This window comes from Stegodyphus dumicola, chromosome 8, assembly GCF_044657685.1.
Source record: "Stegodyphus dumicola isolate Sdum_Otavi_A_Nest chromosome 8, ASM4465768v1".
Taxonomy (NCBI): Eukaryota; Metazoa; Arthropoda; class Arachnida; order Araneae; family Eresidae; genus Stegodyphus; species Stegodyphus dumicola.
In genome coordinates, this window is record NC_140775.1 from 112666172 (window position 1) to 112693314 (window position 27143).

General features: G+C 32.2%; 2 protein-coding genes across 2 annotated transcripts in view; one reads left to right on the top strand and one right to left on the bottom strand.

Annotated features, from left to right (window-relative positions):
- The window catches only part of LOC118193585 (uncharacterized), a 56720-nt gene extending 35403 nt beyond the window's left edge, over positions 1-21317 (bottom strand). The window contains exons 1-5 of the mRNA XM_085823018.1: positions 20974-21317; positions 20051-20142; positions 10573-10798; positions 6841-7003; positions 5070-5177 (exon numbers count right to left, since the gene is read on the bottom strand). Coding sequence (XP_085679144.1) covers positions 5070-5177; positions 6841-7003; positions 10573-10798; positions 20051-20108 — 555 coding nt within the window. The 5' untranslated portion in view covers positions 20109-20142; positions 20974-21317. The remainder of the gene's footprint in view (positions 1-5069; positions 5178-6840; positions 7004-10572; positions 10799-20050; positions 20143-20973) is intronic.
- Positions 21318-21705: 388 nt separating this feature from the next.
- Positions 21706-27143, top strand: part of LOC118193579 (solute carrier family 33 member 2-like) — a 48627-nt gene continuing 43189 nt past the window's right edge. Inside the window, exon 1 of the mRNA XM_035364691.2 lies at positions 21706-22734. Within this exon, the coding sequence (XP_035220582.1) occupies positions 21879-22734 (856 nt within the window). The 5' untranslated portion in view covers positions 21706-21878. The remainder of the gene's footprint in view (positions 22735-27143) is intronic.

Genomic DNA, 27143 nt, shown 5'->3' on the forward strand with positions numbered 1-27143 from the left:
AAAAATATATAAAAGGTATAATAAAATTTGGGTATAAAAGTTAAGACAGGTCAGAGTCAATGACGTTTATATTTCTAGGTTCTTATCATCTCCAGACGATCAACAATATGAAGATTTGCATGCCCTCATTTGACTAGAAGGCTTAGGCTAGTTCCCTAACATTTTATGTATTAACACTTTCAAGTATATTTTTACCTACATTAAAAAGGAATATCATTTTACTTCTTTTTAAACCATGTGCCATTTGGGTGTAGTCAGGTGAGCTTGGCTCTCGCTAGTTCTATGCAAAGATGTATGTAAGTATTGAAAAACTCCACTGATTATATTCATCTTTCTTTTCCGAACATAAATTAATATAAATAGAGAAAAAGGAAAAAGTTTAGGTAAAAAACAGGAAAATGTGAAAAACCCACATTCATGAGAAAACTGAAGAAATCGGACATCGGTTACGCATACTAAGATTTTCTAGTGAGTATGGGTAATTTGTTCATCTTTTTTGATTCTGACATTGAAGTAACAGCAACCATTGGATTTTTAGAGATCTCCCATTTCAAAAGTGGCAATGAAAGTCATTTATAGAGACACTATTGTCATTCCATTGTGTTTGAAGCAAAGAACTTAAGAGTGAATATTATGTCCTTTGGTCTGAAGGTATAAATGAGATGGTAAAAGTGTCAATATGATGATAAAATCCTAAACATTCTGACAAAAGAAAGGCAACTGCAATTTTTGCAGTGTCTTCTTAAATTGTTGAAATGAAATTTTAATGCATGCAGTACTTAAGAAATTTAAAGCATAAAAGTACTATTTCAATGAGAAGTTCAGCTTATTTTAATGAATATTTATGCATGGCAGAGCCACTCTCAAGCTCTCCCACAACTGTGGGTGTTGTGAAATAACTGAACTGGCACTGGTGGCTGCACCTCCCAAAATTAAATTGTAGTTTACTTACCCAACCTTAATCTTCTTCAGATGATCATGAACTGAACTTTTTGGAATATTTAATCTGTCTGATGGCTTTTGAAATAAAAATTTGTCATGAATATGGATAAATTACGTTTTTAGATAACTTAGTTCAAAAGTGGTTTGGGAAGTCTAAACATTTCAGCCTCAAAGATGATGTCTGCTCTGGATGACCATACTTTGTAAACAAAGAACTATTAAAAGAAGGTGTTGCTGAAAATCCATGTCATACGGACCAAAAGACGAATAAATATTTCATATAATAATATCCATGTCATATAGACCAGAGGACCAATAAATATTTCTTCTCTGTATGACATGGATTTTCAGCAACAGCTTCTTTTAATTGTTCCTTGCTTACAAAAAATGGTCATCCACAGCAGACATCATCTTCGAGGCTGAAATGTCTAGACTTCCCAAACCACCTTTGAACTGAGTTATCAAAAAAACGTAATTTATCTGTATTCACTACAAATTTTTATGAGCAGTCTGAATAGAACTTTTTTCTTTAACCCAAAATTCATTTTCATTTTTATTTTAAACAACAAAACATGATGAAAAATCTGAGTTCTCCATTCTTAGTACTGCATTCAAGAAAAATTATGCCACAACACATGATAGAATTAATGCAATGTATGCAGAAAATAGTGTATTTTAACATCCCTTTTAATCAAGGTCACTTCTTATCAGCAGAAACAAAATAACTGGAAGAAAACATGCTTTAATTAGAAAAACTATAGACCTTTCCAGATGACACACTACTTTGAGACTATTAGTTCGACACTCCTGGTTTAAAGCAAGAGAAAAAGGGAAAAAAACTAATTAAGTACAGTATTTATATCTATATCTCTGCACGGTTGTTCTCAAATCTACTACAGAACTATGGATACTTACAGTATATTTATTTGGAAGCAACAGCTACTGGTAATGACTGACAGTAACCTCAGTATTAGTTACTACACACAATAGTGATGGTCTGGTAGATTTTCTTTTTAATGGATGCTGCTTCATTATCATCTGCTATGCAGCTTTAAAAAAGGATGAAAAGTTTATCAAATAAAATAAATTATCTATTTCCAATTCTATCACCTCTGTTCTACATACCATCCAGAGTACTATTGGGATAAAGTAAAAAATATCTAATTCTTCTTATGCATCTTAGTAGATAATCTATAAGCACAAAAACTACGTTTATTTTTAACACACATGTCTTATATGAATGTTTTGATAATGCATTATTCACTAATATTTACAGTTTAGTGGGGTAACAAAGGCTACATTTTCCTCACCAACTAAAATTGATTTACGTACTTACTGAACTCTCAGTTATCTCATCACTATCAAAAATATGGTTTTATTATAATAGCTAGATTTAATTAGTAATTTTATTAGTTTACACCAGGGGTCGGCAACCTGCGGCTCGCAAGCCACACGTGGCTCTTTTGATGTAAAGTTGCGGCTCTCCAGTTCCATATGGAAAAACTAATAATGTATTATCAAACCCTTAAAAAATAAGAAAATATATTTTTAAATACCTAATTTTTCAGTAGCTTCTATTTTCATAATCGCTAATTACGCTTAACATGACCATAATGAGATAAATTTGAACCATTGTTACTGTACTGTTAATTTGAACTATTGTTCATTTTTTCAGCTCCACCATCAGCATAGCAGCTGGTAAAAAAAAAAAAAAAAAAAAGAGAGAGAGAGAGAACTGAAGAAGAAAACCGAGAACTCAATTAGGATTGGGTGCAGTCGTTTGCATTCATATGCAACACAGATGGCCTTCTGAACTGTCTCATTTGCCAATAATACACACAATAAGTCGAATTTGGGGAGACACTTCATACAAAATATACCCAGTTTGCTGGTAAATATCCAAACGGGGATGCACGAAAAAAGCTCTTGAAGAGCTCCAAAGAAAAAAGTCAAATTCCATGCTAAGTAACTGGGCACAATCTTACAATAAAATAAATCTGCCAAGCTCTGCAGTATCATTAGAAATTGCAAAAAGAGTAAAAACCATTTACCTCAAATACGTCAAAGATTGTTTTATACGTGCATCTGAATAACTGTTTCGTGATATTAAAATCAAAGCAGAAATCATAAACAAAATCAAAGATTTGCCATTATCTGCAAAATCAGTACAAGATAGAACTGCTAAGATGTTTTCAAATGTAAAACATATGCAAGTGGAAGACATTCAGTTGGCTTCTGCCTTATCACTTGCTATAGATGAGTCTTGTGACATAAAAGACACGACACAAGTTACCCTTTTAATAGGGTAAATATTCTCCCAAGGTTCAAACGAAGAACTGTAGGATTGCTATCACTCTTGGGGCAAATTCTCGTGGAGAAGATATAGCAAATGCTGGTGCAAAAATGCCTGGAAGACAGTGGAATCGATATAAATAAAATCGTTTCAATAGCAACTAATAGAGCTAGAAGTATGGCAGGAATACACAGAGGGGTAACATCAATTCTTCAGAAAAAAGTAACCATGAAACTCTAACGTTTCACTGTGTTATTCATCAAGAAGCGCTTTGTGCCCAAACATTTCTGGTCGAAATTGTTGAGGTCATGAACTTGGTAATTAAGATTATTAACAGCATTTTGCAAAAGCACTCTACCATCACCAGTTCAAAGATTTCCTTGATAGTTAACCAGTTTTTCTGACCTACTTCTGCACAATAAAGTGTGATGACATTCCAGAGGTAACGCATTGCAACGTTTTACCTTCTGCTTGAGTGGAATAAAAACATTCCTCAATGAAAAAAGCATTGAGCAACCTGAATTGGATAAAGACAAACGGCTGCAAAAATTCTACTTCATGGTAGATACCATAATGAAACTAAATGAACTAAATCTAAAACTGCAAGAAAAGGGCAACACAGCCGACGCCTTGCTTGAAGTAGTTTGTTTCGAAAACAAATTACTTATTTTTGTTGAAAACATGGAGAGAGGTAAATTAATTCATTTTAAAAATCTGAATTATATAGCAATGAGACCAATGCGACTATTGACACGAATTACTTCAACATAGCTTTAAAAAACATGAAGGATGGATTCGCTGAGAGATTTGAGCAATTCAAAACAAACAAAAGTACTCTTGCGTTCATAGTAAACCCTCTCAATGCAAATACAAATGATATCAACAATGAGATATTTGGAATTTATGCTGGATCGCTTCAAATTCAACTGCTTTATTTGAAAACCAAAGACTTGTGAGGTGGCAAGTTCACAGAACTAAAGAGCAAGTTGGAAGAGTTGAAGGTCCAGAAATGCATGAACATCGAGCAGCACAAGTGGACAGCTCTAAAAGAAATTCTACGAGTCGAGGCCCTCATATTCGGCGCATGGAATAGTTTTTCAGAATGGTACAGTGAGATGAAGAAGTTGGCATATGGAGTACTGACGATCTTCGGGTCGACATATTCATGTGAACAAGCATTCTCTTGCATGAATATAATAAAAAGTAACATTTGAAGTCAACTAAAAAATAAAAATCTAGAGTTGTGCTTGAAACTTAAAACAACAAGTTATAAGCCAGATTTAATCAATCATTCAAAAGGCATGCAAAGCCAATGCTTGATGTATATATATATATATATTATTCCGTATTTAAAGCTGTTTAAGTCAAAAATCAAATATGTTTAAGCAAAACCATAATATTGAAACGAAACATTTTAGTGGCTCTTTAAAAACTGGGAAATTTTGTAAATTGTAACTTTTGGCTCTTTTTGTTTCAATAGGTTGCCTGCCCCTGGTTTACACCAATGAAAATAAAGTTTTAGCCTTATTTTAGCTTGCAGAAATATATTATGTCCCTCATTTAAAACTAATTTAATAACTCCTCTTCATTTAATATTAATGTCTTTATAAAAAAAAAGGGGGATTACTTGCTAGGTTTTGGGTTTACATAAATTAAAAGTTAATTTTGCAGCTTAATTCATCAAAGACACTAGTTATATTAAATTTAATGGTATAGATGTTCAAACATCTTGACAAATTATGATCCTAGTTAGATTGGGTATTTAGAATTTTAATCTAAATAAATGTGATTTTAAATGTTATCAAATAAATAAAAAAATGACTCTATTACAAACCTCTAAAATTTCAGGGACACTGTAATAAGTGACAATATTTTCTCTAGAACATCCTTTATCAAGAAGGCTATCTACATCATCACATCTAGAAGCTCGCCTTCCAAAAGCCTTAATAAAATAGCAAATATGAGAGTATTTAATGTTCAAGGAAATACAAAAGTTTAAAAGTACATAAATAAGAATTCAAAGAAGTTAATTTTTAATTAATCAGGAAAAACTACAAAGTAATCAAAGCTTTTATAAGTTCTGTTAGTTGTTAAGCTGAAAATTGCACACAAATCTCCTGCCAATGTAAAAAAGCACACAAATATACACCATAATTTACTTTTACCTGTAAATAAAACCTCTAAATCAGCAGTTTTCAACCTTTTGACTAACAAGTACTATTTAAACAAAAACTGAAAACCTTTAGTACCACTACCACCAGAACTCTTGCACAAAGCTCAGATCGCATAAATTTACGTGTTAGAGGAAAACTCAAACCCGATGTTGGGGTTTTAATTTTTGAATTTAATAGTTAAAAATACTTTGCTTCTTTGCATACCACCTATTTTTCTCTTGCGTACTACCAGTGGTACGCAAGAGGGGGTTGAGAACACCTACCCTAAATTGTTACATTTATCCTATGAATATTGCTTATATTTGTCAATTAATTTTATATCAAGATAAGGTTAATGGCCTAGCTAATACCACTTAGAATTATTTTTTAAATATAGCAACATTGATAAGTAAAATATAGCAGATCACATATAGTTTTGAAATAAAGTGTTTTTGAATCTGCACATTAAATCCTAAAGTAATGTCAGTTCTTAAAATTAATTTTTTTAATTAGCAGATAACTGTTACTTTTCGGAATAGGATGGAAGTTTCCAATAAGTTAACCAGGGATTCATTATCATAAATAAAATGTTCGTTTGTTTACATTTGGAATACTTGCATAATATTTTATAAAAGGTTTTATACAACTTTGTGCATATGCGCACAAGCAGAGTTAAAAAAGCATTTTTAATTTAAAGGAATTTTTTTCCTTAAAGAATTCTAGATTCAAGAATATTACAGCCTGTTTTACTTAGATGCCATTATAAGTTTCCTATTTGTAGGAAGAAAATGCGTATGGTCGAACGTCGGAAGATACCTGCACTATGGAGGATATTTTTTACTGTTATTTTTATGAATTTATGTGGCAATGCCAGTATACAGATTCTAGTTCAGATAATTTTAGGAAGTTTTTGGATGCCGTTAAGAAATTTTGTATGACTGAAGACAGGGAAATTTGTAAATAAGGTAAGTGGCTATTTCCTTTATGTAGTGCTAAGATGAATTTCTTTTACTTCATTGTTTGATTTAAAATGTAGTTTATTGAGATTATATGTTTTTTGCTGGCTGCTCCTTTGACTTTTTATGTGAATATAGTTTGATGTGTACCTGGACAAAGTCAAGGGAGTGCGCAATGAGTAGTTTGTGCAATTCTCTGATGTTTTTTAAAGTGAAAATAGGTCGATGTGTACATGGATATTGAGTTTGTGCAATTCTTTGACTTGTTATTTAGGATTTGTGTAGTGGCAATTTTTGCACCAAAAATCAGTGCTACACAAAGCCAAAATAACAAGTCAAAGGATTGCACACACTCGGTGTTCATGTATCACCAAAAATCACCAATTTTCGCCAAGGGGCACCCATAAAAATATTTTTACCATATTCTTAACAATCTTATTATTTAGAAATGCATCTATAGTTGTTTTAATATTTACAAAACATATTTCCCTCTCACTGCCCGATCTTTTTCTTTCGTATTAGTTGATCCTGGAGGATCTATGTCGAATGGCAACTTCTCAAAAAATTTTGATATAAGGTTTAGGATTAAATTTTCTTCTAGTTTTCCATTTAAGGATATTGTTGCTAAATCTATAATACCTCTTCCTGTCACAGAAATACTGTTCATCAAGTTAAAAGGTCATTCATGAAGACTTTTTCCCTGTTGGCTAAAAGGTCTCCAGCACTTTTCTTAACGGCATGTTTTTTGGGAAGGGGGAAAGCTCTTTACAGGGCCATACAAATTCAGTAAAGAGAAATGAAGTATTGCTTATCATACATATCATAACAGTACAACATAAGTATAATAGTATTATTATTTATTTTATTTTTTACGTAAATTTTTACTTTCCTACGCTTAATGTATTGTTTTCTCGACTAACTTGAATTTAATACAAATTTACTTTCATTATATGCACTAAATATCACATTTGACTGGTTCATTTTACATCCATATGTTTAATATCCGTTAACTGTCCGCCACTAAAATCATTACTTATAACATATATAATACCATAAACATAAGTATAATAACAAATATTTAATTTTTACGTTTGATCTTTACAATATGGTAACTGGTAGTTTGGCGACATTTTGGAGGCGATAAAGGTTGCTACCTGGGACTTTGGTAATAATGTGAGCAGTACTCAGTTCCGATTACGCATTATTTTGCGTGAGGGAAATGAGAGATCATGGGATATGTCATGTGATATTAATGGACGAATTATGGTTCTTTAATCGGAAAAGGGGGGAAATCAGGAAAAAATGTGGAAATTTTGTATTTAGCTTTATACTGTGTTGTGTGAAACAGTGTTGTTTAATTTTTGGATCCCATGGCCCTAACTAAAGTTAATTCGAAATGGGTATTTAGGCATTGTGATAAAGAGAAGTTTGCTTTTTATTTAGCGGAGGAAGTATGGAGGAAAAATTCGCAGAAAAAATCTTTCAATAATTTTATTGAATGAATTAGAAAAGTGTATCCGCCACGTAATCAAGATTCTGAAGAAGATTAGGTAAGTTAGTATTTTTAATTATTTGAGGATATTATTTTTACGCATTGTTCTAAATGTAAGGTGGAAAGGAATTTGGTATTATTGGGAAAATTGTTATTAGCAATGATTTAGTTTAAAGTAATTAGGATTGTAAGGTAATTTTTATTAATTTAATGTATGTGCTCATTTATATTTTAAGTAGTGGTTTTGAATTTAATTATATTTTAATGAAATGATAGTTATTTTGTGAATTTTATGTATATTTTAATTTGGTATACGTTTAAGTTGAAATAAACGTGCATGGAAATAATTTAAATATTTGATACTAAGTATTTGCAATGCTTGCGGTATGAATTCGTTGGTGACGTGTATAATGTAATAGATGATTTAGAGGTAAAAGTTTTTGGATATTTTATTTATTTTATATGTGGAAATGTTCATATTTGTAAAGGGTAAATACTTTTCCGCGATCAGGTAATTTCACATATGTTCTTTTTACCGGGTTTAAAGATTGAGAAAATTGTCATGTATTTTCGTGAAATTTTTCTAATTTCTGAGAAAAAAGCAGTGTACATGGATATAGTGAAGAGTGTGCGCAATGCCATTTTTTTGCAATTCTGGGATGTTTTTTTAAGTAAAAATAAGTCGACGTGTACATGGTTTAGTGATATTTTAATTAAATGATAGTTATTTTGTGAATTTTATGTTTGTAGGAATTTGGTATACGTTTAAGTTGAAATAAACATGCATGGAAATAATTTAAATATTTGATACTAAGTATTTGTAATGCTTGCGGTATGAATTCATTGGTGACGTGTATAATGTAATAGATGATTTAGAGGTAAAAGTTTTTGGATATTTTATTTATTTTATATGTGGAAATGTTCATATTTGTAAAGGGTAAATACTTTTTCGCGATCAGGTAATTTCATATATGTTCTTTTTACCGGGTTTAAAGATTGAGAAAATTGTCATGTATTTTCGTGAAATTTTTCTAATTTATGAGAAAAAAGCAGTGTACATGGATATAGCGAAGAGTGTGCGCAATGCCATTTTTGTGCAATTCTGGGATGTTTTTTTAAGTAAAAATAAGTCGACGTGTACATGGTTTAGTGATATTTTAATTAAATGATAGTTATTTTGTGAATTTTATGTTTGTAGGAATTTGGTATACGTTTAAGTTGAAATAAACGTGCATGGAAATAATTTAAATATTTGATACTAAGTATTTGTAATGCTTGCGGTATGAATTCGTTGGTGACGTGTATAATGCATACTTGCCAACCTATGACACTCAAAAATCAGGAGATTTTTTTAAGAAATCAGGAGATTTTTCACAATGTTAAAAAGACTTTTTAAATGATAAAAATATAGGGTACTTTTCCGTTTGGCCGGCGCAAATCTCGCCAAGCAGACTTTATTGGCGACAACATACAGTATACACATAAAAAATATTAAAAAAAAATGTTAGTTCTAAGAGTTCTTTTTTTGAAGGCATAAACATTTTAATATTGCTCAAAATTTTATAAAAAGCCAATAAATTAAGGCAATAAATTTGTAAAAAGACATTAATTTAAGAATTTACTATGCTTTCATGGTTCAACATCCTGATTCGCCGGTTCAGATCACGTGACCCCAAGCGATCTCATCTCACGTAAACTACACTACAAAAATCTAATGCTCTCAGTAATTATCTACATTAATTTCAAGCTAAATCTTAATTTGGAACACAAGTTTAAATGCAAGAAATATTTCAATTCGTACGAATAGCTTACTCAGAAATTATGTAAACCTGCAGTGCTTTACTTCGCTAAAGCATTCTCATTAGAATTGATGAATATAGCTCTTGACTTTACCTTATCTATATTTTCGGCTTCGGGTATTGCGTCCTCATTGACTTAATTACCGAAAATGGCCTTAGACATAAAACTGAACTATCTGATAAAAATTCTATGTAATTATATGCCAGTATTAAAAGAAACAATCAATCTGATAAGAAAAAGCTGCGACTTGTTTTGAAAATGAGGCATAAAAGGTTACCAGCGAGAATATTCCGTTTGGCATCGGTTACACCATTATTGGCGACTTTATCGCTTGCGCCGGCAAAACGGAAAAGTACCAAATATAGTTTTTAATAATGAATTAACTTTAAATAGTTACTAAGTCTTAAATGCAAGTAAAACAAAAATACCTTAGACATAAAAAACATTTTTATTACTTCCATCGTTTAAAAAAAAAAAAGGGTACTTTAATCAGTTTTCATACAAATGTTATGGACAGTGGCAGATTTTGCTCTCGTTAAGAAAGAAACTTCATAATTTTGTTCATAGCAATTGCCACGTAGGCCTGCTTTCGCTAATAAAAGTTTTTCTAATGTGTCATCACTAATATTAGATTTAAATTTAGTTCTCGTTTTCGCAACAACACTGAAAATCCTCTCACACTCCGCATTACTATGGGGAACTGTCAAGATGGCCAACATAATTCTAGAGAGTTCACTATATTTTAAAATTCCATCAGCACCTTTCAATTTTCCAATTAACCTCCACTGGGTGTCAATCCTAGCTGATTTTATAACTTCATCCAAGTCTTCTAATTGTAAACTGCAAAATTGCGACTGAAGTATATCAGTAGCAACATCAATATCATCATCTTTCATGACTAAACGAAGTAACACAGGAAATCTGTTCAAAAGGTACCTTATATCAGAAAAAGATGCATTTGCTAGAGCAGAAATATCAGCAACTTTAGCATGCAAAATCACTTCATCGTTGACTGGAAATTTATGTAGTGTGTAATCACATACTCGACAGAAGTAACTTCTAACATGAAGGTAAAACTTACTTTTGTTTTCTTCTGAAAGTTCTTCCACTACTTTTGTAGTTGCAGCTCCTATTACCAAATCTTCATCTTTCTTCTGATTTTCTGTTTCACCATAAATCACATCATATATAGAATTACAAGACAAAACACAGACTGGTTTTACAAACTTTGATAAAATGTCTTTAAACAGATCATAAATCATTGATTGCAAAACATGAATTAATGGAATTCTGCTTTGTAGAATTGTGTTCAGAACATCGAATGCTGGCAAAATGAATTGTAAAAAAAAAAGCAAAAAGCTTTGTTAAGGTCCAAAGAAAAAAACATAAATATTCGTTCTTCACAAGATAAACTTACAGTAATCGGAAAATGTTTCGTGTGTTGAGCAATTTTTTTTTTTTTTATTTTGAGAGAAATTTGTATCAGCTTTACGCTTATATTTTGCAGTATTATTTTGAGAACTGCCAGTTGAATTGCTGAATGATGCAGAAATTACTTTATTTTTCTCAAACCCATTTTTAACAATGGAAGTAGTAACTACATCTTCATTTACTTTAGGTACTTTATAACATTCAATAGAGCCTTTTATCTTAACTCTCGAAGCATTTACTTCTTCAGAAGTCAAACAACAAAAATCAGCGTTATATTCACAAAATTTTCACATGACTAGTTTCGATGGTTTTACCGAACCATCATCTTCAGCTGCAAAACCGCAAATGAACAAGATAGGAAATAATGATTAGATAAGATAAGAAAGCCTGGACAAGAATAAGCAAGTGGCGCCATCTGTTGGCGAAACCAGAACTAAAACATAATTTCTCTAAAAGCCGAAGGCAAATTTGGATTGGAATTAGGATCGTTAACTAGAACAGAAAGATTTTTATGAATGTGAAATGCCTCTAGAAAATCCAGTTCTCCAATGGAAGATGTTTTTTGAATAATTTTGGCAGCAGAAAAATTGAAAGTGTGATTTTCGGACCAACAATGTTGAGCAACAGAAGACTTCTGTGTTTCCTTTTTTCTAACATATGCCTCATGTTCTTTGACGCGAAATTTTAAGGCTCTCTTAGTTTGACCAATGTAAATTAAACCACACTGGCAAGGAATCCTATAAATACCCCAGGAATTCATATCCGGAATGGGGTCCTTGAGTATAGAAGTTGGAATTTTATTGATGGGAGAATAAACAACCCGAAAGTTAAATTTCTGCAAAATATGTGCAACTTTATAGCTAATTGATGGAAAGAAGGGAATGACAACAGAATTTTTATAATCTCCTAAAATAAGAGTGTGGCTTTTAGTGTGTTGAGATGACAATTTTTTAACTGCTTGATTAATAATGTTGGGTGAAAAGCCCCTGTCAATAGCTATTGCTTTTAAATAATTTAGTTCTTCATCAAGGGCTAGTTTGGAGGAGCAAACTTGAAGAGCACGGAAAACATAGGAATAAAATGAAGCTAACTTTTGTTTAGTCGGATGACATGATTTAAAGTGTGGTGGAAGGCAAACCGATGAAGGTTTACGGTAAACTGTAGTACTGAAGTTGGATGTGTTACGTGTGACCAGAATATCGAGAAACGGAAGAGAATCGCAAGTCTCAAGTTCAAAAGTGAACTGAATAGCAGGATCAATAGAATTCATTGTTGAAAGAACTTTATTTAAATCATCTTTATTACCTTCAAACAGGGTAAAAGTATCGTCTACGTAGCGGAACCATGCCGGGAAGTTTAAAGTTTCAAACAATTTTGATTCATAATAATGCATGTAGATATCAGCCAAGATGGGACTGAGGGGGCTTCCCATGGCTAATCCCTCAGTTTGCTTGTAATATTTATTTTGGAAAACAAAATGTGTTTGTTTCAAACAGAGTTGAGTGAGAGAAATTAGCTCATCAATTTCGATGCAAGAGAAATGAAATTCGCGAAGTCTGGTTTCTAGACATCTTAATGCACCCTCCACTGGGACATTGGTGAATAATGATTTTACATCAAAAGAAACCATGAGTAAATTACTAGGAGAAATGTTTTTAACCTTTTTTACAAACTCTATTGAATTTTTTATGGTGTAAATGTTATTGTCTAATAGAGTGGAAAATCTAGAAACTAAATATTTAGCTAATGGATACGAGGCAGTGCCTAAATTTGATACAATAGGGCGGAAAGGAATACCACTTTTATGAATTTTGGGAAGAGCATATAATCTGGCACAATTCGCAACAGATGGGATAAGCGAATGTTTTAAGTTGCTTGAAATGATTTGCGAAGATTTGATCGCAGTTTTTATTTTGGATAAGTCCGAAGGTGAAGGATCTTTAGGGATCGGATTATATGGTCCTTCGTTTAAGAGTTTAGTGACACCATCGATGTAAGTGTTCTTATCCATGACGACTATCTGGCCACCTTTGTCGGCCTTTGAAATGATAATATCCGGGTTAGAATGAATTTCGCGCATTGTAGCTCTCTCTCTCGCAGTTAGATTTGGTTTCAAAGGTTTATTATTGAATTTCACATTATGAGCGATAAGATGCCTAATCATTTTTTTCTGTGAATCTGAAACTTTACTGAACTTGAAAGCTTTTTCGATAAGAGCCAAAATCTTTGGAATCGAGGGTTTACAGGTTTGTGAGAAGTTAAAATTATATTTTAGAATTCTCTCTTGTTCTTCTGAAAGACTAACATTAGAAATATTAACTACTGGTTTGATGTTTACAATGGGAAGATTTTTTGAGCTACTTGAACTGGAAGACTGTAAAAGAAGTTTTTCGAATTTAACTGCAAGGGTGTTTTTATGACGGATAACTGCATTCTCCGTTCTAGACCAAGACTTTTGTTCAAGGGCAGTGAATTTTGGATAGGATTTAGCGAGTTCCAGATGAAGCTTATAGAGTTCATGTTCAATTTTGGACAATTGTTGACGTGTATCCCTTATCACGGACCGAAGTAAGGCAAGCTTGCAATTTAACAGAATTCTTGAAACGCGACTCGAAGGTTTTTGATTAGATTTGATTTGAATAAAATTGGGGATCAATTTTTTACATTTACATTTAAGTAAAAAGTCAAGATGATTCAGGAATTTTTGCCGTTTCAGGCGTAATTCAGTGAAACGATTAACGGATGAAGGCATGATAAACAATGCAGAAAATCAAACTAAATTAACTGAGCATAAAGTAATAGCATAAACATAATTAAATTAACTTAAATAATAAAGTACACACAATACAGCAGAAAAATCCCTCACTGAAATGAATAGAAAACAAAACGTTTGTAAGAAAAATGCATGAAGTCCGACAAGCAAAGGACAATATCCAAATGTACAAAACATAAACATAACTTGAAAGTTGCAAAAATGTACTCACCAAAACTCCTACAATCACAAAATGGCATTTTGCTTTCTTTTTTGCACGTGGTGTGGCCTCCATTTTGTGATTGTAGGAGTTTTGGTGAGTACATTTTTGCAACTTTCAAGTTATGTTTATGTTTTGTACATTTGGATATTGTGCTTTGCTTGTCTGACTTCATGCATTTTTCTTACAAACGTTTTGTCTTCTATTCATTTCAGTGAGGGATTTTTCTGCTGTATTGTGTGTACTTTATTATTTAAGTTAATTTAATTATGTTTATGCTATTACTTTATGCTCAGTTAATTTAGTTTGATTTTCTGCATTGTTTATCATGCCTTCATCCGTTAATCGTTTCACTGAATTACGCCTGAAACGGCAAAAATTCCTGAATCATCTTGACTTTTTACTTAAATGTAAATGTAAAAAATTGATCCCCAATTTTATTCAAATCAAATCTAATCAAAAACCTTCGAGTCGCGTTTCAAGAATTCTGTTAAATTGCAAGCTTGCCTTACTTCGGTCCGTGATAAGGGATACACGTCAACAATTGTCCAAAATTGAACATGAACTCTATAAGCTTCATCTGGAACTCGCTAAATCCTATCCAAAATTCACTGCCCTTGAACAAAAGTCTTGGTCTAGAACGGAGAATGCAGTTATCCGTCATAAAAACACCCTTGCAGTTAAATTCGAAAAACTTCTTTTACAGTCTTCCAGTTCAAGTAGCTCAAAAAATCTTCCCATTGTAAACATCAAACCAGTAGTTAATATTTCTAATGTTAGTCTTTCAGAAGAACAAGAGAGAATTCTAAAATATAATTTTAACTTCTCACAAACCTGTAAACCCTCGATTCCAAAGATTTTGGCTCTTATCGAAAAAGCTTTCAAGTTCAGTAAAGTTTCAGATTCACAGAAAAAAATGATTAGGCATCTTATCGCTCATAATGTGAAATTCAATAATAAACCTTTGAAACCAAATCTAACTGCGAGAGAGAGAGCTACAATGCGCGAAATTCATTCTAACCCGGATATTATCATTTCAAAGGCCGACAAAGGTGGCCAGATAGTCGTCATGGATAAGAACACTTACATCGATGGTGTCACTAAACTCTTAAACGAAGGACCATATAATCCGATCCCTAAAGATCCTTCACCTTCGGACTTATCCAAAATAAAAACTGCAATCAAATCTTCGCAAATCATTTCAAGCAACTTAAAACATTCGCTTATCCCATCTGTTGCGAATTGTGCCAGATTATATGCTCTTCCCAAAATTCATAAAAGTGGTATTCCTTTCCGCCCTATTGTATCAAATTTAGGCACTGCCTCGTATCCATTAGCTAAATATTTAGTTTCTAGATTTTCCACTCTATTAGACAATAACATTTACACCATAAAAAATTCAATAGAGTTTGTAAAAAAGGTTAAAAACATTTCTCCTAGTAATTTACTCATGGTTTCTTTTGATGTAAAATCATTATTCACCAATGTCCCAGTGGAGGGTGCATTAAGATGTCTAGAAACCAGACTTCGCGAATTTCATTTCTCTTGCATCGAAATTGATGAGCTAATTTCTCTCACTCAACTCTGTTTGAAACAAACACATTTTGTTTTCCAAAATAAATATTACAAGCAAACTGAGGGATTAGCCATGGGAAGCCCCCTCAGTCCCATCTTGGCTGATATCTACATGCATTATTATGAATCAAAATTGTTTGAAACTTTAAACTTCCCGGCATGGTTCCGCTACGTAGACGATACTTTTACCCTGTTTGAAGGTAATAAAGATGATTTAAATAAAGTTCTTTCAACAATGAATTCTATTGATCCTGCTATTCAGTTCACTTTTGAACTTGAGACTTGCGATTCTCTTCCGTTTCTCGATATTCTGGTCACACGTAACACATCCAACTTCAGTACTACAGTTTACCGTAAACCTTCATCGGTTTGCCTTCCACCACACTTTAAATCATGTCATCCGACTAAACAAAAGTTAGCTTCATTTTATTCCTATGTTTTCCGTGCTCTTCAAGTTTGCTCCTCCAAACTAGCCCTTGATGAAGAACTAAATTATTTAAAAGCAATAGCTATTGACAGGGGCTTTTCACCCAACATTATTAATCAAGCAGTTAAAAAATTGTCATCTCAACACACTAAAAGCCACACTCTTATTTTAGGAGATTATAAAAATTCTGTTGTCATTCCCTTCTTTCCATCAATTAGCTATAAAGTTGCACATATTTTGCAGAAATTTAACTTTCGGGTTGTTTATTCTCCCATCAATAAAATTCCAACTTCTATACTCAAGGACCCCATTCCGGATATGAATTCCTGGGGTATTTATAGGATTCCTTGCCAGTGTGGTTTAATTTACATTGGTCAAACTAAGAGAGCCTTAAAATTTCGCGTCAAAGAACATGAGGCATATGTTAGAAAAAAGGAAACACAGAAGTCTTCTGTTGCTCAACATTGTTGGTCCGAAAATCACACTTTCAATTTTTCTGCTGCCAAAATTATTCAAAAAACATCTTCCATTGGAGAACTGGATTTTCTAGAGGCATTTCACATTCATAAAAATCTTTCTGTTCTAGTTAACGATCCTAATTCCAATCCAAATTTGCCTTCGGCTTTTAGAGAAATTATGTTTTAGTTCTGGTTTCGCCAACAGATGGCACCACTTGCTTATTCTTGTCCAGGCTTTCTTATCTTATCTAATCATTATTTCCTATCTTGTTCATTTGCGGTTTTGCAGCTGAAGATGATGGTTCGGTAAAACTATCGAAACTAGTCCTGTGAAAATTTTGTGAATATAACGCTGATTTTTGTTGTTTGACTTCTGAATTAGTATTTATTCGGCGTGTTATTGTGTCTTAATCATTTACTTCTTCTTTAAAAAATGCAGGAAGTGGGTTCCATTGATCGAGGATTCTAGATAAGCATTTCTTTAAAGACAACCAGAGTGTACACACGTTTCAAAATTTTTCTCATTTCAGTATTATGCAGCTGTTGGAACTGTTTCAATTTTCCCTTTCTTTTAGAACTCCTTTCAAGATAATAATAAATATCAATAATGTGTTCATCCACATTTAATGGTAAAGAAGCTGCCCTTTTTTCAGCTGCTAAATTTAAGAGGTGACAGGTGCACCTCATAATCTGCAAATCTGAATTTGCCTTTCTTAAGATGCCTGCAACACCAGTCATCAAGCCTACCATTACTGGTGCATTATCGGCACCAAGCGCCAAGCAATTATCCAGAGGGACTGCATTTTATTTTAAAGTTTTAATAATTAGCTGTGCTATATTAAAGCCTGTCAAATGTCCTTCTAAAGTGGGGACAGAAAGTAAACTGCACTCAATTTCTGAAGACTCTGGATTAAAAAAAGAAACAACAATTGGATACAGTTTTGAATTGGTATTATTGCTTCCATCCGTAGAGAGGCAGAACGGAGCTGTTTTAATGCAATCAATAACTGAAGATTTATTTTTCAAACCCATTTCTTTAACAATTTCACCTGTTTTGGTCCTTGCACTTGAGTATTTCTTAGCAATTTCACTATCGGGAAACATTTTTCTAAATAAAGCTGCAGCGTGATCCGATGCATTCAGTGGCAGGTTGTACTCCAGTAAAAAGGCAGAGAACAGACATTCTGCATTAATCACTTTTTGGTCTTTTGTTTCCGAAGAAAAACTTAATTTTTCGTTTTTTCAAAACAACTCATGTTGTCCTTGTGTTTATGTGTACGCACATGTTTGAAAACATCTGCCCTTCCACCAAGCGAAATCGAAAAATCGCAACGACAGATGGTACACATCGCAAATTTATTACATCTCCTTGAAGAAATAATGGAAGGAAAGTCAACTGTGTACGATTTTGGAAACGTGCACGAGTATTTCACCTTTCTCGCAGACATATCAAAAGACGATAATTTCTAAAACTATTTCCTAAAGGCACATGTACTCACACAACTCAGGAGAAGATGAACGAAATAGCGAAAGAACATCCAACGGCCTTGAGCTTGCTTTATGCTCATTGGCTAATATATGCCAGATGACACGCAGTGGAGCTCGATGACCATTGGAGAACTGGAAAACGACGTTTCTGGATACGTATGCTGTCAATCACAAAGCAGAAATTCTCATCTGATTCGCAAGGTTTCATTTTAGATATAATCTAGAGAAAATTCAGTTGCTTTCAGACGTCCAAAATCACTTTTTTTTTTTTTTTTTTTGTTCATATAACGAAGTATTAAGCCAAGTTCCATAAAAATCGTGAGAAATATTAAGAATACGAAAAAGGCGGGAGAAATATATTGTAAATCGGGTTGGCGGGAGAGCGGTCGAAAATCGGGAGTCTCCCGCCTAAATCGGGAGAGTTGGCAACTCTGATAATGTAATAGATGATTTAGAGGTAAAAGTTTTTGGATATTTTATTTATTTTATATGTGGAAATGTTCATATTTGTAAAGGGTAAATACTTTTTCGATCAGGTAATTTCATACATGTTCTTTTTACCGGGTTTAAAGATTGAGAAAATTGTCATGTATTTTCGTGAAATTTTTCTAATTTATGAGAAAAAAGCAGTGTACATGGATATAGTGAAGAGTGTGCGCAATGCCATTTTTGTGCAATTCTGGGATGTTTTTTTAAGTAAAAATAAGTCGGCGTGTACATGGTTTATGTGTATGTGTTATTTTGAAAAACGCGTAAGGAGTATGGTATTTTGCACTTTTTCCCAATTTAATTTGAATATTTGTCATGATTAAGCAGTTTTGTTTGATAAAATTTCTAGCATAAGTGTAATTCGGCTAGTAGATTGTTGGAAGAAGTGTTCAGTAGATAAGAAGAAAAGAAACATGTCTTTACTTCGTGAAGACAAAATGGCGGCGGGGAAAAAAAAATAGAAAGTTGCTGTAGGAGAGTTGGTTGCCAAATTTTCGCCAAAAAATTGCCAAGTTACCATAATGTAAAGATCAACCATTTTTACTTCCATATGCTTAATATATTGTTTTCTCTGATAACTTGAATTTATGTCATTTATTATTAAACTTATTTTCATTATCTGCACTTAATGTCATGTTTAACTGGCTTACTTTTATGTACTTAATATCTGATAACTTAACTGTATGCTGCTTGTCATCAATCAGCTGTTGGCAAGCTTGACTAGAAAAAATGCAACAGGTTCTTTACGGAAGAAACCCATAACTTGCGAGAGGCAACAATATTTAATTTCAATTTATTGTTGTTCTAAAAAGAACATTCTTTAAAACATTACATATTAAAATGCAATATTTTCTCAACTTCTTGATAGAATTATATGCTGTCAATAAAAACATCTTTGAGAACGTTTGACATGCAATATTTCTTTATTAAAACCTTTGTGGAGCCTGGGACTCAAAGTTAAACAGTTTACAGCTGAAAATTTGTGAATTTTCAGATTCTTATAGAAAGATAAATAATATTAATATATATTACAGTCCTGATCATCTTAGACAGATGAGACTCAGTAATGATCAGTAACGCAGAACGTTTTAAAGACATACATTAAAATAGACCTATTGAACATCAAGCAACATTTTACTACAAACTTGGTCACGATAATATGACTAATATACTATCTTGAGATAGTAGAGTATAGAACAGAGTAATAATAGCAACTTTCAGCAAAAATTAAGTTTCTGCAGTATGGTGGATAATTGAGACTTTTTAGTCTCAATTAAAATTCCAATTTTATATAAGTAGCATACAATTTGTATGTACAATTTTACATATTTACAATTTTTAAATTTATATGTACATTTTTATTGTATTTTCAATTTTACATAAGTACATACAATTTTACATATGTATTAATTAAAATTCCGATATTAAATAAGTAGAAAATTCGAGTTATAAATATATTTATGAATAGCAAGATACAAAATAGATAACCCTCTCTTGTTAATCGAAATAATTCAAGACTAATATATAACTTTTTGAAAAAACTAATTCAATAAGATAAAAAAAATTATTCTTACCGATTCTGAACATCAAGTACAATTCCGAGAAGCAATGCACTGCCCACATGTAAGCCATGATGAACAAGTTGAAGCTTCAGAATTCAAAACTGCTATAAAAATAACAGATTTAGATTAACCACTATGAAGCAGAATGAAAAAAATTACAGAAAGTTAAAAGAAATGGAAGTCAGAAATGAAAAAATATCAGACCTTCGAAAAGCACCAAAATCCATATGATTCTTATGATCATTGTAAAAATAAAGTATCTACAACAACAACCAAAAAAAAAAAAAAAAACATCATAATAATAACAAAAACAATACCTCTGAAAAAAAAATTGATCACTATCATTATCACAAAACTATAAGAAGTCTAAAAATGTATAAAGCAAAAAGAAACAAAATTCTTCCATATAACATATTCAGAAAAAAAAATTCCCACCTATATGAAAAAGCGTTTTGTTTTCCCCTCAAGTTTATAACGTAACAGTTCTAAAAAATATTAATAATACTGAAAGCAAAATCATATTTCTTACAGTTTTAAATTATGCATAGCTCAAAGAAGTTTGATTGTGCCATATATTTCTCAAGCACAAACTTTCACAAAATAGCTTATTGAGACGCATAATCATACTTTCATTCCAGCGATTACTTTTCCTTCCTTTATCGGTACATTGATAACAGTCGAAAGGGATACCGCTTATCTCAATTTCAAAACTGAGTCATTCCGAGGCAAAACATTTGCTATGCTACGATGATAATCAGCTCGAAACAATTACTGCTTTAAAATAAAAAAAAAAAAAAAAAATTAAAAAAAAAAAAGAGAGAAAGATAGTTATGAAATATACGCAAAAGTATTTAAAAACCCTTTCTATGTAACAAGCACTGGGTATGAGGAAGAAAAATTTTTAAATCTTCAAAATGCTAAATAAGAAAATATACCATCATTCTCAGTTTTAACTTCGAATGTTTACCGGACGCAGCACTCAATACACACACATTTTAATTCATAAAATATATTCATATTTCTTTCTACATCCTAGTGCGGTGAAATTTAAATCCAAGTGCAGTAAAAACATTAATATTATTTGATCTCTGTATTTTTCAAAAACTATATAACTGCACAATATTTAAGGAAATATGTGACACTTTGATTTAAAAAATTTCAAAACATCTCTATCACTAAAATTGACCGAATAAACAGATATACTACTGTAAGTACTCATAGTTGCCGATTTTTAAATCGAAACTGAAACGCGCCCATTGACCAACGAGGTCGTTGCCATTGGCCATAAAGAACAAGTAGCAGTGCCTGTCTGAATTCATTGAATATTTCAAAACCTCATTTTGGAGCAAGTTTGTAACCAAGGCTTTGAAACTTTATGCGAAAAAAACGCTTATGTGGATAATATTCACATTTTTTTTTACAGCAAGAGAATACTGTTCAGCGAAATGATGCTTAAATATAAAGCAATTTACTCTGCATGACTCACAGACATGGGAGGGTATGCATGTGCGCGAGTTGTAAGCTGGCTATTACTTTGAGTACACTAAAAAATATCCCCCTAAAACACTGCAGTTTCACATGTTAAAAACACAGAGGTATGGATAATTGGAAAGACATAGAAGGTTTGCTAGAGCTAGCACTGTAACTTTACCTGATTTCAAATGCCGGTTCCGGGGAGAAAGACTTAGCGGGTGCAAAACAGGTCATCTCCCTGTCAGTTTCGAAATGTGAATATATATTGACTTGATTAGGCGTCATATGAATTTTAATGTTAATTAATTTTATTCATCTTATTGTTTTATTCCGTTAATTATTGTGTGATTCAAATAACACTTTCATCATGATTGGCAAGATTTTCACATTAACTGTTTTGTACTTCGTTCAGGGCTTACCGTACGGATTTCAAGATAAATTTATTCCTATGTATTTAAGATCAACTGGATTATCACATACTCGATTATCTCTCATGAAATTGTTGCTTTTACCGTGGTTGTGTAAAGCTGGTTTTGCACCGTTAATTGACCTCTTTTTCACAAAGTGGCTTTGGCTTTTATTTAGTTTAGCTGCTTTAACAACCATTTCTCTTTTTGGTATAATAATAAACACTGAGTATTTTGTATTGATGTCCATATGGTTATTATTTCTTAATTTATTTTCTGCAATTCAGGATGTTTCAGTGGATGCTTTAGCATTGCAGTTATTGCAAGAATGTGAAATGGGACATGGAAATACAGCCCAAGTTGTGGGTTATAAATTAGGAGCCTTATTCGGTGGGGGTATACTATTTTGGGTTCATTTTTATCATGGCTGGAGTTACTTATGTCTTTCACTTGCTAGTCTGTACATTATGTCTGTTGTTGCAGTTTTGCCTATGTATACTCACAATTATTTCACAAAAGTGAAATCTGATGGACCGAAACGTAAAAATAGCAATCCTACGACAGAATTAAAGGATGAAACTATTGAATCGCATGAAAGTAAAAGACCATTTAGTATTGAAGAATCTCATGAGAATTTACTTCGAAAAAGGCTTAATATCAAAAAGGAGACTTTAGAATCAGAAGATGAAACTAAAGAAGCAAAATTAGCATCATCACCTTCAGATAAAAAATACAATATATGTGAAATACCACAGATAATATTTTCAACTAAAGGAACAATACCAGCTATTGTTTTTCTGCTTTTATATAAATTAGGTAAAATATAATTTTTAATTATATAAATAATATAAGATTTGAAATTAAAGTTTTACTTAGATTCAGTAATTGAAAGTAGTAGAATTTTTTCCTTTTCTTGATCATTTCATTTGACAGATTTTTAAAACTGATATTTGCAGTTGTAAAAATTTTGGTTAGAGTAAAGAGAAGGGTACCCCTTGTATTATCGTGAAGTTGTTGTTTCATTTATCGACGAGAGTGTGCAATGCCTTGTTTGTGCAATTCTCTGTTGTTTTTTTAAGTGAAAATAGGTCGACATGTACATTGATAAAGTCAAGGGAGTGCACAATGCCAAGTTTGTGCAATTCTCTGATGTTTTTTTAAGTGAAAATAGGTCGATGTATATGTAAATACTGAGTTTGTGTAGCAGCAATTTTTGCACCACTAGACAAAGCCAAAATATGTTTTTTTCTATTATATTTCCATTATAATCTGATGTCTTTAAAGTGAAAATAGGTCGATGTGTACATGGATACCGAGTTTGTGCAATTCTTTGTCTCACTATTTTGGCGATTTTTGGCCTTGTCTGTTTTTTTTAGCTTGTGTGGCGGCGATTTTTGGCACCAAAATAATAAGTCAAAGAATTGCACAAACTCGGTATCCATGTACCGCCAATTTTCGCCAAGGGGTACCTGTAAATATATTTTTACCAAAATTTTTTAATATTTTTCTGTCATTTGATTTAATTATGTATGATATAAAATCTGGTAATATTGTTGTTTATTATTCAGAGTACATTTTCTTTTATGTTGTTTGCATTCACACATTTCTAGGTAAGCATTATTCATAAATGACTTTATTGACATTTTCATTTTCCATATTGAAATGATCCACCTACAGTGGAACCTCGAGATATGAGTTTAATTTGTTCCAGCATTGAGCTCGTATAGTGAATTTCTCATATCTAGGAACAAACTTCCCCACTGAAAATAACAGAAATCCAGTTATACCATTTTGCACCCCTCAAAATCTCATTGGGTTGATCTTTACAATATGGTAACTGGTAGTTTGGCGACATTTTGGAGGCGATAAAGGTTACTACCTGGGACTTTGGTAATAATGTGAGCAGTACTCAGCTCCGATTACGCATTATTTTGTGTGAGGGAAATGAGAGATCATGGGATATGTCATGTGATATTAATGGACGAATTACGGTTCTTTAATCGGAAAAGGGGGGAAATCGGGAAAAAATCTCGAACTTTTGTATTTGGCTTTATTCTGTGTTGTGTGAAACAGTGTTTGTTAATTTTTGGATCCCATGGCCGTATCTAAAGTTAATTCGAAATGGGTATTTAGGCATTGTGATAAAGAGAAGTTTGCTTCTTATTTAGCGGAGGAAGTATGGAGGAAAAATTCGCAGAAAAAATCTTTCAATAATTTTATTGAATGAATTAGAAAAGTGTATCCGCCACGTAATCAAGATTCTGAAGAAGATTAGGTAAGTTAGTATTTTTAATTATTTGAGGATATTATTTTTACGCATTGTTCTAAATGTGAGGTGGAAAGGAATTTGGTATTATTGGGAAAATTGTTATTAGCAATGATTTGGTTTAAAGTAATTAGGATTGTAAGGTAATTTTTATTAATTTAATGTATGTGCTCATTTATATTTTAAGTAGTGTTTTTGAATTTAATTATATTTTAATTAAATGATAGTTATTTTGTGAATTTTATGTTTGTAGGAATTTGGTATACGTTTTAGTTGAAGTAAACGTGCATGGAAATAATTTAAATATCTGACACTAAGTATTTGTAATGGTTGCGGTATGAATTCGTTGGTGATGTGTATAATGTAATAGATGATTTGAAGGTAAAAGTTTTTGGATATTTTATTTATTTTATATGTGGAAATGTTCATATTTGGAAAGTGTAAATACATTTTCGCGATCAGGTAATTTCACATATGTTCTTTTTACCGGGTTTAAAGATTGAGAAAATTGTCATGTATTTTCGTGAAATTTTTCTAATTTCTGACAAAAAAGCAGTGTACATGGATATAGTGAAGAGTGTGCGCAATGCAATTTTTGTGCAATTCTGGGATGTTTTTTCAAGTAAAAATAAGTCGACGTGTACATGGTTTAGTGATATTTTAATTAAATGATAGTTATTTTGTGAATTTTATGTTTGTAGGAATTTGGTATACGTTTAAGTTGAAGTAAACGTGGATGGAAATAATTTAAATATTTGATACTAAGTATTTGTAATGCTTGCGGTATGAATTCGTTGGTGACGTGTATAATGTAATAGATGATTTAGAGGTAAAAGTTTTTGGATATTTTATTTATTTTATATGTGGAAATGTTCATATTTGGAAAGTGTAAATACATTTTCGCGATCAGGTAATTTCATATATGTTCTTTTTACCGGGTTTAAAGATTGAAAAAATTGTCATGTATTTTCGTGAAATTTTTCTAATTTATGAGAAAAAAGCAGTGTACATGGATATAGTGAAGAGTGTGCGCAATGCCATTTTTGTGCAATTCTGGGATGTTTTTTTAAGTAAAAATAAGTTGGCGTGTACATGGTTTATGTGTATGTGTTATTTTGAAAAACGCGTAAGGGGTATGGTATTGTGCACTTTTTCCCAATTTTGCAGTGAATATTTGTCATGATTAAGCAATTTTGTTTGATAAAATTTCTAGCGTAAGTGCAATTCGGCTAGTAGATTGTTGGAAGAAGTGTTCAGTAGATAAAAAGAAAAGAAACATGTCTTTACTTCGTGAAGACAAAATGGCGGTGGGGAAAAAAAAATAGAGGGTTGCTGTAGGAGAGTTGGTCGCCAAATTTTCGCCAAAAAATCGCCAAGTTACCATAATGTAAAGATCAACCTCTCATTGCTATCTCATCTTCAGTCAAAGTACCTGGTGTTTTTTGGAGAAAGTCCAAGTACAGATTCTTAGCCTTAGTACAAATGATAGCTTCTGACACCGAATCACCTTTTAATTGATTCTCATTAATCCATACCAACAACAACTTCTCAACATCTAGAAGTTTTGGATGGTGCTTGGAAGTAACAGTAACTTCTTTGGCCGCGTCAAGTTTATTAATTCTTCCTTCTTTTGCAAAATAGTGCAGATCAATGTCAAACGGCCATAAGTCTTCAATTCCATCACTCTTGCACAGCGCTTATGTTTATAAATGTAATCATAGATAAATCTATGATTTCTTTCTTAATTTCAATGGCCATGTCTTCCTTCTTTTTCTCTGCAGCACTATCTGAGGCAACAATTTTCTTGGGAGGAATCATAAAATAATAATTTTCTGATTAACAGTAAAAAAACAATTAGTTCGCAAGCACATACACACGTAGATCAAAGAACATTGAGTCCGAGCCGGATTGGGAAAAGCGCCACGGCATACCGACAGCCTGGCTTGTTGCTTGTTACTTGAGTTTGTTAATGTTTAGAGATGAATTTTTTTTTCATGCTTTGCTTGTATCTCGAATTTCTCATATATAGAGGTGCTCATATCTCAAGTTTCCTCTGTGTTTATATAAATTATTTGTATTGAATTGATTGTTCCTTAAAAAAAAAAAAAAAAAAAATTATCTTGCTATATCACTAATTTCAAGATGGAAGCACAGTTGATCAAGCATGATACAACTATGTAAGTAATAAGATCAAGCATGATACAACTATGTAAGTGTAATAAGTATTTAACTTTTATTTTGTATATATTACATGTTGTTTAATTTTTAAAATTTTTATAGCTTCATGGATGGCATTAATGGATTCTCTGGCATAATTAATGAATTCCAGGATTGTGTTTTTAGATTAAAGCACTACCTTTTTCATGTGTGGCAGCTTATAATTATCTCTCTTACCAACCTGCATAATGAATTCCATGACCTGTTACAAAGTCAAAAAAGCATTGTTTAATGCATTGAGTGGAATATAAGCAAGCTGAGTAAAATGCGAGATAAAGATCTACAATGCGCAAAATTCATTCTAGCCTGAATGTTATCATTTCAAAGACTGGCAGAGCTGGCCAGATAGTCCTCATCGACAAGAACACTTACATTGATGGTGTCACTAAACTCTTAAACGAATTACCATATAATTTGATCCCTAAAGTCCTTCACCTTTGGACCTGTCAAAAATAAAAACTGCGATCAAATCTTCACAAATCATTTCGTTCAACTTAAAATAGTCTCTTATCCTATCTGTTGCGAATTGTGCCAGATTATATGCTCATCCCTAAATTCATAAAAGTTGTATTCCTTTCTGCCCTATTGTGTCAAATTTAGGCACTGCCTCGTATCCATTAGCTAAATATTTAGTTTCTAGATTTTCAACTCTATTAGATAATAACATTTACACCATAAAAAATTCAATTGAGTTTGCATAAAAAGTTAAAATCTCATGATTTCTTTTGATGTAAAATCGTTA